Source organism: Oculina patagonica, chromosome 14, assembly GCF_052425735.1.
Source record: "Oculina patagonica isolate OP01 chromosome 14, crgOcupat, whole genome shotgun sequence".
NCBI classification, from domain to species: Eukaryota; Metazoa; Cnidaria; class Anthozoa; order Scleractinia; family Oculinidae; genus Oculina; species Oculina patagonica.
The window spans coordinates 23,199,113-23,217,690 of record NC_135771.1 but is presented as its reverse complement, the minus strand read 5'-3'; the positions used below and the strand labels follow the sequence as shown (position 1 = coordinate 23,217,690).

The 18,578-nt window shown below is 39.8% G+C and overlaps 3 protein-coding genes across 3 annotated transcripts in view; 2 read left to right on the top strand and 1 right to left on the bottom strand.

Annotated features, from left to right (window-relative positions):
* Window positions 1–15,310, top strand: part of LOC144637619 (uncharacterized) — a 114,311-nt gene extending 99,001 nt beyond the window's left edge. The window contains exons 13-15 of the mRNA XM_078496678.1: window positions 12,732–13,006; window positions 13,809–13,983; window positions 14,696–15,310. Of these exons, the coding sequence (XP_078352804.1) occupies window positions 12,732–13,006; window positions 13,809–13,983; window positions 14,696–14,901 (656 nt within the window). The 3' untranslated portion in view covers window positions 14,902–15,310. The remainder of the gene's footprint in view (window positions 1–12,731; window positions 13,007–13,808; window positions 13,984–14,695) is intronic.
* On the top strand, window positions 1,386–12,345 carry LOC144639035 (receptor-type tyrosine-protein phosphatase F-like). The gene is made up of 11 exons (XM_078498299.1): window positions 1,386–1,395; window positions 3,622–3,753; window positions 4,285–4,578; window positions 5,997–6,338; window positions 7,064–7,363; window positions 8,204–8,500; window positions 9,082–9,527; window positions 10,126–10,223; window positions 11,083–11,242; window positions 11,585–11,651; window positions 12,332–12,345. The coding sequence occupies exons 1-11, from the start codon at window positions 1,386–1,388 to the stop codon at window positions 12,343–12,345; spliced, it is 2,160 nt and encodes a 719-aa protein (XP_078354425.1).
* Window positions 15,311–16,390: 1,080 nt separating the features above from the next.
* On the bottom strand, window positions 16,391–18,269 carry LOC144639249 (contactin-associated protein 1-like). The gene is made up of 3 exons (XM_078498544.1): window positions 17,925–18,269; window positions 17,717–17,834; window positions 16,391–17,496 (listed from the first exon to the last, which is right to left on the bottom strand). Exons 1-3 carry the CDS (start codon window positions 18,261–18,263, stop codon window positions 16,874–16,876), a joined length of 1,080 nt encoding a protein of 359 aa, XP_078354670.1. The 5' UTR covers window positions 18,264–18,269; the 3' UTR covers window positions 16,391–16,873.
* Between the last annotated feature and the right edge of the window lie 309 nt (window positions 18,270–18,578).

Sequence of the window (18,578 nt, the reverse complement as noted above, 5' to 3'; positions counted from 1 at the left end):
AAGCAATATTTTAATGTTTTCTGTTTAACGAGAATCACTTCGTGAATTTTACCGGGGCCACATTTGCCTTGGCAACCCACGTTTACACTAGCATGTAGAAGGGTCGTTTACATCAATAGGTTTGTCGCGCGACATGAAAATCTATTTTATCGCAAATATTCTTTAGAGAAAAAACAACACAAAGTGACAAGTGTCTGAAGTGCTATGTTGAACTATACAGCTTATGTAGACATCATTACAACAAGATAAGTATCCAGTTGGTGAAACACAACTTCTTGCATTTTCTTTTAAAATACATTCCACAAGAAACTCCTTATTAACATGACAACACTGTGTTAAAGAGCTCTGAATCACCTGTGAGTATTTTATTTCGATGTCAGCCCCATAGATGGTTATAATACAGTGGAATTCCGCTTTACGGACACCCGCTTAATACGGACACCCCGGTATTACGGACAGTTTCGTCGGTCCCGACGAAAACCTCGTACATTTTCTGAAAAATCAACCCGTTTAATACGGACACCCGTTAATACGGACAACGGACACTTTTCCGTGTCCCGAGTGACAAACTCTTATACATTGTCAACCCCGCTTTACGGACACTGTTTATCTGTGCACTGTCAATGTTCATTGTCACAATCATTTACTATCTTCACCCTGGTAAAATAATGAAAGAATTCGTTAAAACGATTTTAATTTATTACAAAGAGTAGCTTAATAGCGTCAGTGACTTGCAAAGGTCGAATCTTCAGTCTGCCTGCTTGTGTCGCAACCTAAAAGCTTCCGTGCAAAGTAAAGTTATCGACTTTTTCAAATGAGTTCAGTTGTAGAGTTTAAGAAACGTTACGGTCAGAGTTTCAGTTACAAAGGAAACTTTAAAGAAAACGTTCTGTTGCTGTTGAAATCACAGGCAGCCCAAGCTAACGATAAGAGCCATAGTAATCTAAGACTCAATTTATAAGGATTTGTATGGGAATAAAACAATTTATCTTTTACGATATAGAAGTTCGACTGACGTTTTATGAATAAAATTGACTTACACTGTTGCTGTGTCGTGTTCTTCCTTGTTTGCCAGCTCCTCGAGCCAATTTGAAGCGATTTGGACGAGTTATTGCTTTGCGAAATTTTGAACACGTGTACTTTATTAAATATTCCCAAGGCTGGAAACTATTTTCGACAGCATGCTATGTCACTCGAAGCGAAATATCTTCCGTGAAATTGGTCAAATCGCTACAGAATTTCCAGCACCATAATCTCCGGTAATTTCTCTTTCCTATCGTTGTCCATTTGGTTCCGAGTGATCTAGTGAAGCGTAGAAAATTTCTCCAAAGTTCGATTTTTTATTTTCTTGTTATGCGCGCGCGGCCCATCAAACCACACACAAAATGGCGTCAGGTCGGAGAGGTCGATTTTCTACCGGAAATAAAAACCGGCGTTTAAGAAATCACGTGCCGGTGATTTTCTATTTCCTGTAGAAAATCAACCTCTCCGGGTCCCACAGTGTATTTAAGAGTTAGTGACAATATTGCCATGTCCTCCACCACTGAGGTCGATTTTGTCGCTCTGACGCCATTTTGTGTGTGGTTTGATGGGCCGCGCATAACAAGAAAAGCAAAAATCGGACTTTGGGAGAATTTTCTACGCTTCACTAGAGCACTCGGAACCAAATGGACAACGATAGGAAAGAGAAATTACCGGAGATTATGGTGCTGGAAATTCTGTAGCGATTTGACCAATTTCACGGAAGATATTTCGCTTCGAGTGACATGCTGTCGAAAATAGTTTCCAGCCTTGGGAATATTTAATAACAAAGCAATAACTCATCCAAATGGCAAACAAGGAAGAACACGACACAGCAACAGTGTAAGTCAATTTTATTCATAAAACGTTCGAACTTCTATATCGTAAAAGAAAATTGTTTCATTCCCATACAAATCCTTATAAATTGAGTCTTAGATTACTGTGGCTCTTATCGTTAGCTTGGGCTGCGTAAAATCTATTTATTTCAGTCAGAGCGTTCACAGTTTGCATTTGTTACAGTTACAGTACAATTGTAAACAACGTTTTGTTGCCGTAAAGCTTCACATATATGTAAGCTTCACATATAAAAGATATCATATCTTTTACAGTGTAGAGATATGTTTTTCAGCGAGAAATCCTGGTTATTTACTCTAGTTTATATAATAAATAAAGTTTTTAATGTTTTATCTAAGGATTTTTAGCACTTACTAAACTTTTCATCGATGACATTTTTAATGGTCTTTTTTCACGCTGTGGCTTAGGGCCGAATCGCACTAGCGGACAAGTTTTAAATGTCATGACATTTTTGACAAAAACAAAATTGTCGCGACAAGTCAGAGACATCTTGAAGAGAACAAAAGGTGAAATTATTAGTACAATAGCTTTGCACGTGCTTCTGGCATCCCTGTACATTTCTCAGCACGGCCGTCTTGGGCAAACATTTAATATGCAGTACCACGCGGTAAAAAAATTCTAAAAAAATTTGCATTTAGAGCACGCGTGTTCTCATGCAGTGGAATAATGAGTCGTCTCAAGATAACTTTTTCTTTTCTCATTCTTACATTGGGCAAATACTTCGCTTATAAACATGCCTTTCCTATCGCGGAAAGATTTTGCGGCTGAATTATGATAGTGAGAGCCACATCACGGTGCATACTATCGCAAAAATTTTGGTGTGCGTGTTGTTATTAGGTCCAGTTTGGGCCAAACACAATAGCCAATCAACAACGTATTGTTATCTGGCATTACGAGGGCATGGGAATGCGACTTGTCATGAAATGTCCTGCCTCGAGGCAGGACTTCGGCCCCTTTGATGATTTGTCCGTTTTGACAAAATTTGCCCTTGTCCAACAAGTCGTACGCACTTGTTTTTGCAATTGTTTTACAAAATGTATCGCGCGTGCAACGCGGATCAATCATAAGACAGCTGCTTCTTTGTTTTCCTAAAATGTTGGACAAGTTGTAGGTCTCGAAAAACGTAATCGCACTTGTGTTCTGCAACAAGTGACTCATTAATGATGAAATCTACCATTTGTTACAAAATTTGTCCGCTAGTGCGATTCGGCCCTTAGTAGCGTTGAATAATTGTTAAAATGCGATAATACATTCACAAATAAATGGGAAATAGTTTCGTGTTAAGTGTGAAGTTTTCGTGTAATTAGGTTTCTTTGTTTAGTAGCCTTTAATTTGTATATGTTATATTTATTTGCATATTGTATGTATTCGGTTCGCTTGTAATTTATCCCGTGAGTTGGTTTTCAGTTTCTGTTTATAAGCCGTGACTAGTTGCTTCAGGTAAACAAGTTCGTCTATTGGGGTTTTGGCTCGTCAAATTTGTTTTGTAAGTTCTCTCGATAATTATGCTTTGCCATTTCCTGTATTTTTCATGTCGGTTACTGTAAGCTATTTTATGTTCTTGTATTTGTAATTTGTTGTTACCGAGTTCAATCTTCATTAATTATGTTGGATTGAATTTGTGGTTGCGTTTCCTCAGCGTGTTATTAGCCAAAGCTCATCACAAAAAATAGGGTCTTGTATGAAACCAATATTTTCGTTAAGTATTTAATTCCTGACTCGCTACGAATCATTCAATTTTACCAGGCTCCTCGGTCCAGACTACCTGTGTTCTATTGAGACGTTGTGGCGTAACTTGTGGCGGGGGACTGGAAACACGTATCACTACAAGAGAGGAATATATGTCTGGCTCATGTGTTAAGCATAAAGGCAGCTACAGTGAGTAGTCAATTCAATCAGTTAATAAATATATCAACGAATGAATGAATGTTTGAACGAAGGAACGAATCAATCAATCAATCAATCAATCAATCAATCAATCAATCAATCAATCAGTCAGTCTAGCAACCATCCATCCAACCAATCAACCAATGGATGGATGGATGGATGAATGGATGGATGGATCGATCAATCAATCAATCAGTCAATAAACCAATCAATCAATCAATCAATCAATAAATCTATCAATCAATCAATCAATCAATCAACCAACCAACCAACCGACCGATCAATCAAATCAATCAATCAGCCAGTCCGTCAGTCGGACATTCAATCTCTCCGTTATTAAAGGGTGGATCTGGAGGGGGTATAAGGGGTTCGCCTCCCCCCTGAGATGACCTGCGGTTTTCTAATACAAATAGTATTCTGCAAAAAAGTCAGTTACGTCATTCCTTAGCGGTGCACCCCCTTCTAAGAAAAGTCCTGGATCCGCCCCTGGGATAAATAGCTAAAAAATTTTCTTGATCTTAGAGGAAGCTCCGTCCTTACACGTGGAAGCCTACAATGTAACAACGTCAACAGCGATTATAGGATGGAAATCGCTCAATAGAACTGAATCCGAAGTGGTTGATTTCACTGGGTACAGAGTCAGCATCCAGTCCGAGAGAGGCGCCAGCCGAGTAAGACTGGTGAACACAAGCATCAACTCATTGTTTTATGAAGGTCTTAACACTTTCACTAAGTACTGTGCTACAGTGGAACCGTTGACCGCTTTGGGTAGCACCCGGAAAGAAGACTGCTATTACTTTATTACAGAGGATGACAGTAAGATGTTTTGTTTTAACTGATAAATTAATCCCATTAAAGGTCTACTTTATCCTGCATTCTCTGCGGCCGTTTTCTATCTTGCGCACTCAAGTAAACATAATTCACGGCTTATTAAGTAACTTAAAGCGGCCTTCACACGACAAACTATTGGCCAACTCGTGTTGGCAAACTCGAGTTGGTGTGTGTGAACGACGCAACAACGGCAAACAAGTTGGCCAACTGTTGGCGACAAAATAGAACTTGTCTCTATTCCCACCAATAGTTTGCCAACTTGTTTGCCAACTGTTGTTGTGTCGTTCACACACACCAACTTGAGTTTGCCAACTTTAGTTTGTCGTGTGAAGGCCGCTTAACTGTTCAAACGGTCTATTTCAAAAATGCATTTTTTTATAAGAAAATGTATGCTGGTGTGCAATGCAATAAGAACATGCAGTAGAAGTCAGTCTTAGTGATGAATGTGATTTACAAGATGCGAAATAATATTTTTTGGAAACGGGCAATTTTTTGATTGCGCCAAGGGAATCACCAATATGCGTTCTGCCAAGTTTTTTGGTGGCAGCCAACATGTTGACCGATATGTCAAATATCTGACCACCAACACAAATTTGACACGAATTTGTATTTTTGCTTATTATGGGGCCACAAGTTCGTCACTATTTTTAACGTTCTGTTACAAGTATGTATTTCTTATACAAAGTTGATGCCCCGGATGAAGGTATTTCCAAATTATAACAAAAACAGATATTTTTATTTTACTTTTAATTTTCAAACGTGATAAAGGTTTAGAAGTGATAGATTAACTCACATAATCGCCCGATCGTTTCTATCGCCTCTGTCACATCAAAAGGTTTTCTTGCGATTGGGGCGATTATATGAGAACGTTACACAGGCGATCGCTAATGTCTGCGGCGATTGGGGCGATCGCGATCGCTTGGATCGCCCGTGTTCTATCCTTTTAGCTTCCCTTTCCCTTCTTCGCTGTAAAACTGTAATAACTGAGAATAAAAGGAGGCCACGAGTTTTGCTCTTTCATTGAAGGCTGCCATTGTGTTGGAGCTCGGGCTAAAATGATTGTTTTTCGTTGGTCTTCGCTCATACCATGCGATCGGGACGATCATATGAGAACCCCCGATCGCTTCCAATCGCTTCGATCGTCTCAGTATTTGCAAACGATCGATGCGACAGAAACGATCGCTGCGATCGGGGAGATCATATGAGAACCAACCTTAATTACCTTATTTTTCCCAAAATCTTTTTCGAAATAACGCGGCACAAAATTAAACCGTATAGTATTTCTTTATGTCTGTTCTGATGCTATTTAAACAACTAAACAGTAACTTTGATAAAAATCTCCAATAAAGTGGTTCACCATCCATGGAATTCAACAACAAAAAGTTCCTTTGAATTATTTTCAGCTCCAGACCTTCCACCCCAGAATATCACTGCAACAGAAAATACACAACAATCTTCAATCTCCGTGAGATGGAAACCAATTCCTGAACGAGAACAAAACGGTATTATCCTCGGATACAAGATCACATTCCAGACTATGAGTGCAATTGGCCAATTAAGAAAGCCAGTTGAACAAGAAACTGACCAATGGCCTCGCTTCGAGACCATAGTAGATGGGAATGTGTATTTTGTGGTTTTACGTGACGTTAAGCCGTTTACGTGGTTTTGCATCAAGATGTTGGCATTTACAAGAAAGGGGGACGGAGTAGAAAGCTCGTGTGTTTTCATAAGGACACAAGAAGGCGGTAAGATAAAACCTCGCTCAATAGTGCAATTACTGGAAACACGTTTTTTGAAAAGTTTATACATAACACATAACGTGGTCATGCACTTATATAATTAGCTGCATATACAACCAGCGCCATGACTTCATTACTCATTAACACCGTAACGCACCTTTGGAAAAAATTACGAGCTTAAGGTGGCTCGTATCGGTTTTCAGCACTTCCCAGATCTTAAACAAATTTTCAAAAATTTAAGGGGGCTCTGAAACCGCTTCGTAATTTCTGTCTGTTACACACATGGTGATTAATTTTCAATAGTAAAAAATGGTGTCACCGAGCTCGTTTTTGAGTAAAAAGGACTTAAAGCCAAAATAAAGGATGTTTTTAACAGGTTATAATGTTGCTATGGTAACCGATGAGATCAATAAAATTACCAAAACGTATTCACCAATCATTGGGCATTTATTTGATACCAGTGTTGTAGCATTTACTGATCAAGATTTTTAGTACTGTTCCGTCAAAGTAGAAAGGCTAAAACCGATACCAGCCACCTTAACTTAAGACGAGGGCTTAGAGGGGAAACCATGAATTAAAATCATGCGCTGCTATGTCTACCGACAAACACGCAAATCAATTAACCCAACCATAATAACAGGATTGGAATTATGTAAGAAATTAACATAAGCAATTTCCCTTGTTATCTAACTCTTCATATATTTATTAACATGACTTAATCGTTTTTATAGTCCCCAGTCATGCGCCGATTAATGTAACAACGACAGCGTTGAATGCCACGTCATTCTCCGTTACGTGGCAACCAGTACCTCCAGATCACGTGAATGGAATAGTCCTCGGATATAAGATATTACTTGAAAACATGGATGACGTGATACATGTGTCAACTGAGACTGTGAATGTCAATCAGACTCAGATTGTATTGAGAGGTCCATCGGACACGTCACGATTCTGTGTAAGAGTTCTGGCGTTCACAAGGAAGGGAGATGGGAAAAAGAGTGACTGCATTGATGCCTGGACTTGGTCCAAAGGTGAGATTCTGCTAGAATCAATGTTAGGTCTTAATTCAGAGCTTTTAAATAACACAAGTGTGTTAATGCATGATGATAAGAATAAGTATTTGTCACTGACTTAATTTTAAGTACGGATCAAACGAGAATAAGAGTTCAAAATCTAACTCGTTTAGCCGGCCGACAACCCCACAGGCTATGTAGCTTTTTTAACCCCATCGTGTCTAAATAAAGGTTTTGAATGATTGATTGACAACTCCCATGCACTCTCATCGACGTTGGACTTGCTCAAATTATTCATGAGGGTCGATTAGTTTCCCCTTGTTTGGCTCGAGTTGATGATAGTCGATGAGAGTTGAAGAAAACTCGCATGAGAGTCAACTCTTATCCTCGTTTGGCTCGGGCTTAACAAATACAAATGTGCTATTCGGCTAAAAACAGTAGCGCTGTTTTGGCAGTAGTGTCAATCAATCAATCAATCAATCAATCAATCAATCAATCAAAGAATCAATCAGACAATTAATCAATCAATTAAATGGCGCCCCGATGCATTTAAACAATTAACTTGCAAGGAAACTTTACTCTGGACTAGCTAGTGTCTTATAAGTGGCTTAAAATGTTACAGTATATGTTCTTTACAGGAATTCGGCCCACAAATATAATGTCTTGCTTCGAAAAAAAATCTGGAAGCTGCTATCTGCTATTCTTGTGTCACGTCTAAATCACATTCATTATTATATAACGTGTAGTGTTGTACCAATGTGGAATTGTTCTGTAAAAGCCGCTCCTTTATGATAATTATAAAACTTAATTTATGATAATAATGTGGCTTAATTTAGCAGTTTCACTATTCTTCTGCAGAAACTTTGTTTCCTAAAATGAAAGCCGTCAATCATGGTAGCCCGACAGACATCACAATCACGTGGGACAAACCACGTGACGAAGTCTTAAATCAATTAACGCATTATCACGTGGCTTATGAAACAATAAGCATGGGTGGCCGGCCTGTCGTCAACTCGACCCAGGCCTCCCTCAACGTGAGCGCTGACTCACAGAAAGTATCATTAAAGGATCTAGCGACCTACACCACTTACAAGATAACCGTGAAACCTGTCATGAAAGACGACAAGGTGGAAAACAAGAAAGTCATTTTTGCAAGTATATATTGTGATTTACCTTTGCCTTGTTATTCTTTTTACGGCTTGATATGTTTAAAGGGTCTATGTCACGGATTTTACCAGATTTTTGAAAGCCAAAATTTATATTTGTGTCGCAGGAAACGTAAAAATAATAGTCCATATTTATTAAAAATTGCTATATTAGAGCACTGAAACTGTTAACAAACATCTTTGGCTGCGGATGACTCGGATGGAAACGTATTGCATCCTAAAAAAGTAAGGCTTACTTTTTCAAGTTGTTTCCGCACGTTTTCAAAAAATCGAAATTTTTAGTCCGGCGTAGCTTGATTTCTATTTCCAAGTGAAGGTTATATCTTCAGTTCAATGTTCGAAGATAACGTTTTTATGGGTTAAGTTGCCTGCCACTAATTTCAGAACAGATTTGACCAAAACTTGGCAAAATCCCCGTGACTATGAGGACTTAGTGTGCGAAGTCACACGTCTCGTCATGTAATTTTATACTGGAAACAAAATCGGAAGAATCGACCATTTTAAGCAGGTTTACTTTAAATATGTAAAATTATTTTCATTTGGTTCAATTTTTCCTTTTTTGTTTTCTAGAAACTTGTCGCTGTCCACACCTTATGCTTGCTAACTGGATTCCAAGCCCCCCAGACGTCATCCAAAGGCGCTCGGGCAGTGAACCACGTGGTCTTATCCCAGAACTCCTTGCGCACATGCTTCAAGAATCTTGTGGCACGTGCTTCAACTACAAAACATGGAACATAAGTTACACTGTCAACACAACAGAAAGCATCACAGACCCGGATACCCGGGTAAAAGTCGACTTCCGCTTCCCAGTTAGGGCAGCAGTAGGAAAAACAACCTACAGGGGATTTCACTCATATGTTCCGCTCATCACGGTACCTGGCGTGGCTTTGATGACGAGGAAGAGCACGCCTGCTGCATATGCCCGGGATGTGGGGCATTCTGTGCTGGCGTGCTGGCCTATATTTGCTGTTAGTATAGTACTGGCGGTGTTAACTGGAGTTATCATTTGGTTTGCGGTAAGTGATAAAAAGGGTATATCTTTATGATGTTACGGAGACTATTGTTGGTTGATAGCTATTGTGCTTTGATTGGGGTTTCGTTTATTGTGCTGTGAATCCTTTGCTTTACGTCATCTGATGAGCGCACCGTCCACAACATCAAGAAGCTGCCGATGTAAAAGAGAACTGTCACGTGTACTTTTCGAAAATAAGTATGCGTTTATCTGTGCGCGAAAGATTCCGTGCATGTGCGTCCATGCGCACTTGCGTGCTCTGCCGATTTCCGCCAAATTTCTTTCAGCGGAATTTTTGAATCATGCCTGGCTCTTACTTAAACGGCCTCAAAGGTTACTTCAAGCACACAGTGCCTTGAATAAGCGATATAAACGTATTTTGAAAGGAGCAATGTCACGGTATATTGAAAATAACCAAGATGGGTTTCCCCTGATAAAGATTAAGACTAATTTCGAACGACTAATTTGAAAAACTTTGCCAATGTTTTTCAAAATGGGTTATCCGTGACGTACGTAGCTCCTTTAAAAGGTATTGCAATTGTATGCGAAAGCTGCATTTGTGTTTATGTTTGTTTTCTTGATCAAATGTTATCACTTTTTAGGAATCAGAGTCTAATGGTGAGCAGTTCTTCACTTATCAATTCCATAAGGGAGTCGTGGAAGGAATTTGGTGGTCTTTTGTTACCATGACAACAGTGGGGTAAGAAGACACGTGACCAAAGTCCAATATGCGCTCTCTAGATTTCAGGTTCCTTTTGGTCATTTCAGTGGCACAATCAATTCTTTGCTTATACCCCATTCACACCAAAACTAAAACACGTTTAAAATCTGTTTAGTGAAACACGGTTTAAAATTGTTTTCTTCGTTGAAGTTGCTCAACTTCACTATTGAGTCACCCCAAATAAGTGCGAAAAACGATAGCGACTTCGTTTTTCATTAATATAAATAATTAACCGAAGTTTGTTTATGGTAAAATGGCTGTATATTTTTCCATTTATATAGATTTTATGTATTATTCTCCATATAGTCAGCTCTCTCTTAACGGACACCTCTATAAGACGGACACCTCTTTAAGACGGACACCTGGTGTTGGTCTCCCGTCCCTGCCGTGTTTCAGCCATTTTACTCAATAACTTATCAATAACTCAACTCCCTATAAGACGGACGCCTCTCTAAAACGGACAGTTGGAGCCGGTCCCGACTGTGTCAGTTTTAGAGAGAGTTGACTGTATTTATAGGTTTTACTAGTCTTAGATATTGTTAGCTATAGAGCGAAACACGGCTCCATAAGTTGTTTAAGTCACCGTGAGTAAATAAAAGTTGTTGTTGTTGCTTGATGATATTTGTCGACTTCACATTTAGCAGAATGCCGCGGAAAACACTAGTTAGAGCTAACTTGAACCCTATGTAACATTCAATCTTTCACTTTACGTTTTCTGTTGCCGATTTTCATTTTGTTAAACCTGATTCAAGTAACTTTGTAACTTTGCTAGCGTGAATGGAGTTTAGTTAACTTTGATTTAGAAGTCTTTTAGTAATCGCTCGTTTCATTATGCTAGGTATGGTGACAGATATCCCAAGACAATTCTCGGACGTTCAATCGCCATCTTGTGGTTTTTGACTGGAATCGTTTTATCTTCTCTTCTCGTGAGTTCCATCACTTCCTCTATGTCTGTACGGATTCTCGATAGACATCTGAACGTTGCTCGAGGTAAAAAGGTGAGCAGTTTTATTAAAAACTCCCCACGCGGTTTGAATTCAGACACAAAACTTGTGAGTTCTTCTGAACATCTTACCCAGAGCCTTCATTCACCTTGACCAGCAGTCCGGATGAAAGGCTCTGAAATCTTTTCAATTTGTCAAGGAAACGAAGGACTGGGTTTGGGGATTCATTGGAATGCCTTGTTTATAATTATAAAGGAAGGTTTCAGGCTTCCTGCTTGTCATGGACTCCGTTTGATAATCGCCCTTTTAGATAAAATACTGAAATATTCTTTTCTAAGCTGGCTGTAAAGATCTATTGCTTGTTTGTGGCATATAACACTGCTGTTCTTCTCACAGGTAGGCTCGCTGGCTCAGTTTCCAGAGTACGACCTTCTCATCAGATTCATATCAAAGGCAGGCGAAAGTAAGTTAATCACATACCTACCTTCGCTTATTGACTTAAGAATGCAAATAAATTCCGCTTGAGCAGACCAGGCGAAATAAGGACCCTTGACTCGAATTCTAAAGTAACTGTTTAACTTTGTCGGCAGGCAAATGAAACACTCAGCTTTTTATCAACTTAAAGTTGTCAGATAAATAAACTGCCGTAGCAAAATCATAAAATGTAATTCTGATAGTTGCGAGACATGGGGATGGATTAGTCAGAATTAATATTTAGACGGAACGATGTAGAGGCCCGCGTGTAATCATGTTCAAGGGACTACATACAGTTGAACCCCGTTATTTCGACCCGTCAGGGGAAACAAAAAATAGTTCGAAATAGCGAGAGTTCGAAATAGCCGATAGTAAATGACTGCAAGGCAAATCCAAGAGAAATGGGTTGTAATTTTAGTTCGAAATAAGGGTGAATTCGAAATATCCGAGTTCAAATAAGTGGGTTTCAACTGTATTCAATAAGAGTTTTGTCATTCTCGTTCAGAGAGTCTTCGTGTTAGCCAACCTATTTCGCTTAAGTTTTTTTTATTTCGATAGATTTGTCTAATAATTAACCAATATTGTACCCTTTCCTTGGCCTTTCCACTTTTTTTGGCCACATCCAAAGGGTGATTATTAGTGTTTTTTTGTATCTGGCGTGTGTTACAGGTTCAAAGCCTTAGAACCGTAACAGTTGTAATATGTAAGGATACAGAACATGTTATTAGGATAAATTCTGCATCAGATGACCGACTGACTCGCGGACCAATAAAATTACAAGCTTACGAGAACTGCAACATTACTGGTCAGAATACTGGTTTCGATCCCTGGCCGGGCGGGACACTGCTTTGTGTTCTTGGGCAAGACACTTGGGTTAGAATCATCCTAGTCACTTTATGCTACGGAAACCGGGATAAGCTCCGGCCTGGTAGGCCTTTAGGCTCGAACACAGACTTAACCTTTAACATACTTTTAACTAGCAGTAAAAAAGTAAAGAAAAAGTATAAGTCCTTTACCAACGATCACTCTTGAAGCCTATAACAGAACTTTCTTGTATTTTCTTGTAAAGGCAGCACGTTCCCTACCCTAGAGAGGCTTGTAAATGCCCTAAAGTATGGCGATGTTGACGGAATATTAGTGGACCTATACACAGCAAATTACAGGAGTGACTTGTTTAATGCAACCTGGATAGTGGTCAGTCAAATAATCTCTTTTGATTTTACTTCTGGAGTGGTGATCAGTGGAAATGCGGCCAAGCTTGAACAGCATTTTCGGGATTATGTCGGGAACAGGAGCACTGTGGTTACAGAAATACTACAGAAAACAAATGAAGGCAGCAACAAGGTACGAGAAGCTCTGCCATTTATGTCTACGTTAATTTTGTTTTTACAAAAAGTAAAATCGTCGGGGTACCTATCAATGTCTCTTAAGCAAATTTTCTCAGGAGCCGTCGACGGCAAAGGATTCTTGATTCTTCAAAATTCGTTTCAAAATTTTGTCTTCCACCTCCGTCACCACTTCACTTTCGTGTCCTCTTCCACCTGCTTCTCCTCCTTCTACTCCTCCTGCGCCATCTCTTTCGCCTTCTCTTCAACCTCCTTGTACTCTACCTGCCTCTTGTCTTCCTCCTCCTCGTCCTCCTCATTCCTCTTCCACCCCTTCCTCCCCTTCTAACCTCTGATCTTTCTTCTTCTCCTTCAACACTTCACCTCCTTGTCCTCTTCCTTCTCCTCCTTTTCCTTCCACTCCTCGTCCTTCCTCCTACTCTTCCTGTTCCTCATCTTCCTCATCTTCCTCTTCCTTCTTCTGTTGCTACTGCTTATCTTTCTCCTCCTTTTCGACCTGTTCCTCCTTAATCTCTAAGCCTTCCACCTCCTGCAACACTTCACTTTCTTGTCCTTCCACCCTGCTTCCACCACTTCACCCTCTCCTCCTTGTCTTTCCACTTCTCCTCTCCCTCCCCCTCCCTCCTCCTTCTTGTCCCCTTCCTCCTCCTTCCCTCTCATCCTTCTTCTTCTTCTTCTTCTTCTTCTTCTTCTTCTTCTTCTTCTTCTTATTATTATTATTATTATTATTATTATTATTATTATTATTATTATCCTTCTTCCCCTTCGACTAACATAAAGTTTTAATTTTTCACCATCAGGAGATTACAGACCGAAACACACAATCAAACAAAATACCTCTCCTGGACCCAAGTACGCATATCTATCGAGTGGCTATCTTTGTTTTGCTGGCTCTTCTCTGTCTAGCTGTCTTTATGGGTATGGTGTACCATTCATGGTATAAAGGGATGCAAAAACGAAGATACGAGATACAAGGTATTACCAGACCTTAAAATTCTTATAATAAGGTGCACTCCAAAAAAAGGCCCCTGGAATGTAAGACTCAAGACCAGTGCAGAAAACAAATCCCAGGACTGATATTTAGATGTAGCTATAATCATCATCATCATCATCATCATCATCATCACCATCATCATCATCATCATCATCATCATCATCATCACCACCATCATCGTCATAATCATCATCATCATCATCATCATCATTTATTAGCCACTTTTTATTAGTATTAGCCACAAAATTAATATTAATACAAATTTAACAGTAAGGAAGGGCGAGGAGACCTCTAAGAAACCAGGCTTAAAGAGGACGCCATCTCGGTTAGAAATATGTTAGTAATTTAGTTACTAAATATCGTCTTTCAGTCGACGTGGTTTGGTGAGCTTTAATACTACACTTTCACATTGTTTTCGTTGTATATACCTTTTGTCTTTGATGCTTTTCAAATTCGCTGATATGAAACTTTACACTTTGCAAGGTGAAGCTTGTGACTTGCCTTCCTACCTTCAACTGTCCCAAAATGGGATGTTTTACTGCAGTATGCCCCTGCTACATTTTCTTGGTGTCTGTACACGGAGTGATTTTGTCTCTGCTGCATCAATGTGTCCCTGTAACATATCTCTTCGAGTGTCAGCACTTTTGACTATTCTATTAAATGTTTTTTTCTTTTCTTATCAAATACTTTTAGTAATAACGAGAAGACAGAGAAGAGAATACATGAAGGCAAAATTAGAGCTTCAACAAATGGTGGAGGACTTTTATCAAAGATTTAGGTCAACTTATCGACAAATGAGACTTAAACATCGCAAACAACTTGAACGATTCAAAATGGCTGAAACGAGCTCGACAAATGGAAAAATTCCTCTCAATCATCCGAATGGAACCTGGGTCTAGTTACTCTTTTGCGCATGCTCGCATCAAAGTGAGGCTACAGTGCCTTCGTTGGAATTCTAAGAGTAAACATCGAATGTGTTCATGTGCGATATGATGTCCAGTGACTTACAAGATCAGAGGTGGTCGATTTTAGCGTAAAGCCTCGTAAAAATCCAAGCAGCTTACACTTGTATATGGTCGCCGTGAATTACTTTCAAGAATGGATTCGATAGTCTTCACAGACAGTGGACAGGAGTAAAACAGTACCTCTAGACGAAATTTATTTTCCCGCCTTTTTGACTGTGAATTCAGTTACAGAAGAGGGCCTGAACACCACCTTCTTTCATCGGTGACGTCGCCGAATAGCTCTCACGAGTCCTCGCCTCAGGCTACGCGCATCTCAATATTTTGTCAAAGCAGTTAAACAAGAGAAAATATTACAAGTGAACTACACTTTATTCTCCAATAAACCTATGAAGAATTTTTCTAAACATAAATTAGCAACGATGGCTGTTATCGTTTCAGCTGCAAACGAATGGAAATTAATAACAGGAACAATTATAAAATGACCTGCGCTGAATATTTCACGCTGTTATTATGTTAAGCTCTGTATGAGTACAGTTGAACCTTTACTAACGGACACCTCTCATAAGCGGACACTTATCAAGGTCCATCCACCTACAGAAACTATATTTTTATGCACCCAGAGGCGGAAATCTCTCCTAAGGGGTCGACATTTTTTCAGGTCCAACGCGTGTCCGCTTTCGGGAAGGTCCACTTAATTTCATATTTAAATTGAATTCTGAAGCTGAAAAAGGGAATGGAGCCACAGTTTACAAATTCATGCTGTGAATAAATAGTTTATCTAAAAGGGGGGACCTGATCAGCAGATCCTAAAAACCTGGACTACAATATTTGAAGACCACAGGTCTCCCAGTGCATGTTGCGGAATTGTGTGGTGGCCTGGGATGCGAGTGGACACGTTATCGACCTTATGATCTTTGGAAGTACACCATTATCAAATTTGGCGAAAGGCCAAGACATCGCTAAGTCAGGATTTTGCATTGTTTGGCAGCTACAGGGATGATACGCACAAGGCAAAAATTGTATCGCTTTCCTCGAGCTACTGAAGAGCGGTTATGGCAATTAGATATTTACAGGAAGGACAATTGTCTTCGTGGTCCGTCCCCTTAAAACTGCATTTAGTGACGTTACCTCCTCGCGTGTTTATACGCTCGCGAGTACCCAGAGGATTCTAAAGATGCTCACGCACGCACTCTCTCTTGTAAAGCTCGCTATTCTCACATTCTTTAACAGGGCCCTTTCTCTTACTCCGTCTCATTGAATCCATAAAAATTGTTTGTTGATTGAAAAAGTCTTCATTCGCTTTCGATTATAAATTCGCTCAAGCTGGCGTGTGATTTCCTTTTACAACCCCCCCCCCCCCTCCTTCTCACCCACCCACCCACCCCCTGCTTTTCCAAGCTGGTGTTCCTTTATAAAAAAATCCGTGTCAGGTAGATATATGAGGTTGGGATTGATGATTTTTTAAAGCCGGCTATTTCGAAACTTAAACAGCTATCAAATTTTTCATTCAATTTTTCTCTTCTCACAGTGAACAATTTCGGTGTATATATTAACTTCAGTCCTGAGCGGATGAATAACCATACACTTTTTTATTTAACTCTTGCTTTATTAACTTTACCTTAATTTACGTGGCACAATTGGCTTAACAGGAAGCAATAAATCATACAGTCAGAATTACTTTAATTTACAACTAAAGCGAAATATTTGACCCTAAATTGTTATCATGTTTTAAAATTATTTCTGACTTCAACCATCGGTAACGAAAAGGAGTACATTTTTAACCTGTCATATTCAACATAGCAATTATTCATTTTCAGTGTAAAGTGCTTGACCATACATTGGCAGACTACTTAGTGAATTGACTAAAACCGATGTATCTAAATGCCATGTTAAGTTAGTAAGTCAGTCATTTGCTTGTAACTCCGTAACACTTCAGTTTCCCCAGGGTGTGATAGCCAAACTGATTAGAGTTCCCGGCGTCTCCAAATCTCAGCTGTTTTACTGGAAGATGGGACTTGTTGGTCAACAAACCGCTGTCCTTGCGCCACGTGCCATCATTTTTATCGCAGTTGCATCCATATCCGGGGTTAGCGCAGGTGCCAGATACCCCGCATGCGCACTTGTAAGGAAAGCTGGAGTTACTTCCTCCCCAATACGTCATCTTGTCTCCATCACGTGACACCCACCAGCCATACATGTCACCGTTCAGTAAAAGCCTTGAGCCATAACACTCGTACTTGATAAACTGCTCACAGTGTGCAGATATGGCCGTTAGGCTTCCCAGCTGGAGAAGATCTGCCCCAGTGTAGTGGATGTCACGTTTGTAACAGCCTCGTGGCCAACATCTTCCCACGCGCGTCCTGTCTTCACTGTCTTGACTGATGACTGTCACGCCAACGTTGTTCTTGTCAGTCATGTCACAGTCAACAGTGAAAGGTGTCACGCCTCCTTCTCCATCAGGGTCGATGACGTAAGAACCACTTGGAGCTTTGGGGTTGCACAGCTTAATCATACTGCAGCTTTTATTTGCTACGAGAAAAATGCAAGTAAGGTTTAATATTTTCAAATTGTAAGTCGCGGAGAGTGGGGTTCAATAATGCTAAAATCGTACTTCGAAATGCACATCAGCACAAAACAACAATAATCTCTGCTTTAACACAGTTGTAACAAACGTTTAATAACTTTGGAATCTAACTAGCTTCGCGGATAAACTAGACTTATATCAACATGTGAAATTTTGGATTTTTACCTGCCAATTCGCAGTAAGTTCCACAGAATCCAGGCTTGCAGCGACATCGATAGGAGTTCAGTTCATATTCAGGAACACATTCGGCACCGTTCTTGCAAGGCTCGCTTTCACATGGAGACTGAAAATAATGTCAAAATCGGTTATATTATCCAACCTGCAAGTATTAATAACTCAGCAGAGAACTTGTGTATGACCTGATAACTCTTACCTGTGGACTGTAATGATGGAATGTAGCATTGGCGTGAAACTTTTTAGTTGCTCTGTACTTGTCAGTGACCAACAACTCACACAGATAAAGACCTTTCGAGTCAGGATACGCTGCAACGTTGAACGAGAAACACTTTGGTTCGGCAACACAGAGGAAAGTGCAATCAAACTGGTCTGCCACCTTGGACGATGTTATTTTCTTTACCCATAGATAACGGAAGGAATTTTGGGTAAATTCGCCAACAGAAAAATCGCCTGTTGGATTTCGATAAAGCGCGCTGTTTTCCATAGCGCGCATCGTTTGGGAGATAACAAACAACAGGAGTGGTAGCAGCACCATGGCGCGGGGCTGCCAACAGTGAAATGTGTTGTTTGAGGATGCAGGAACACCTTAAATTTCAAGCCAGGGCTGAATGTGCCAGTTATGTTGATTGACAGACCTTTTACGTTACGTGCAATGTTTTACGTTATTAATTTCTCCTAGCCGTTAATATCAATATTGCAAAATGTTTTGTCTAATTATCAAAGTTAACTTGAAATTTTGAGTTCGGAATTTTCGGAACTTTTCAAATTTCCGAAATTTCGAAATTCGAATTTTGGAGAGTGAAGACGTGTTTTTGTTAGCAAGTTAAATCTTGGGAAATAACTGAGTTTT

Coding starts and splice junctions, on each gene's coding strand:
- LOC144639035 (XM_078498299.1), top strand. Junction 6,339..7,063: donor CATAAGGACACAAGAAGGCG/GTAAGATAAAAC, acceptor TCGTTTTTATAG/TCCCCAGTCATGCGCCGATT. Junction 9,528..10,125: donor GAGTTATCATTTGGTTTGCG/GTAAGTGATAAA, acceptor ATCACTTTTTAG/GAATCAGAGTCTAATGGTGA.
- LOC144639249 (XM_078498544.1), bottom strand. CDS start 18,263: ATGGTGCTGCTACCACTCCTGTTGTTTGTTATCTCCCAAACGATGCGC. Junction 17,835..17,924: donor TCCATCATTACAGTCCACAG/GTAAGAGTTATC, acceptor CATTATTTTCAG/TCTCCATGTGAAAGCGAGCC. Junction 17,497..17,716: donor AACTTACTGCGAATTGGCAG/GTAAAAATCCAA, acceptor TTTTTCTCGTAG/CAAATAAAAGCTGCAGTATG.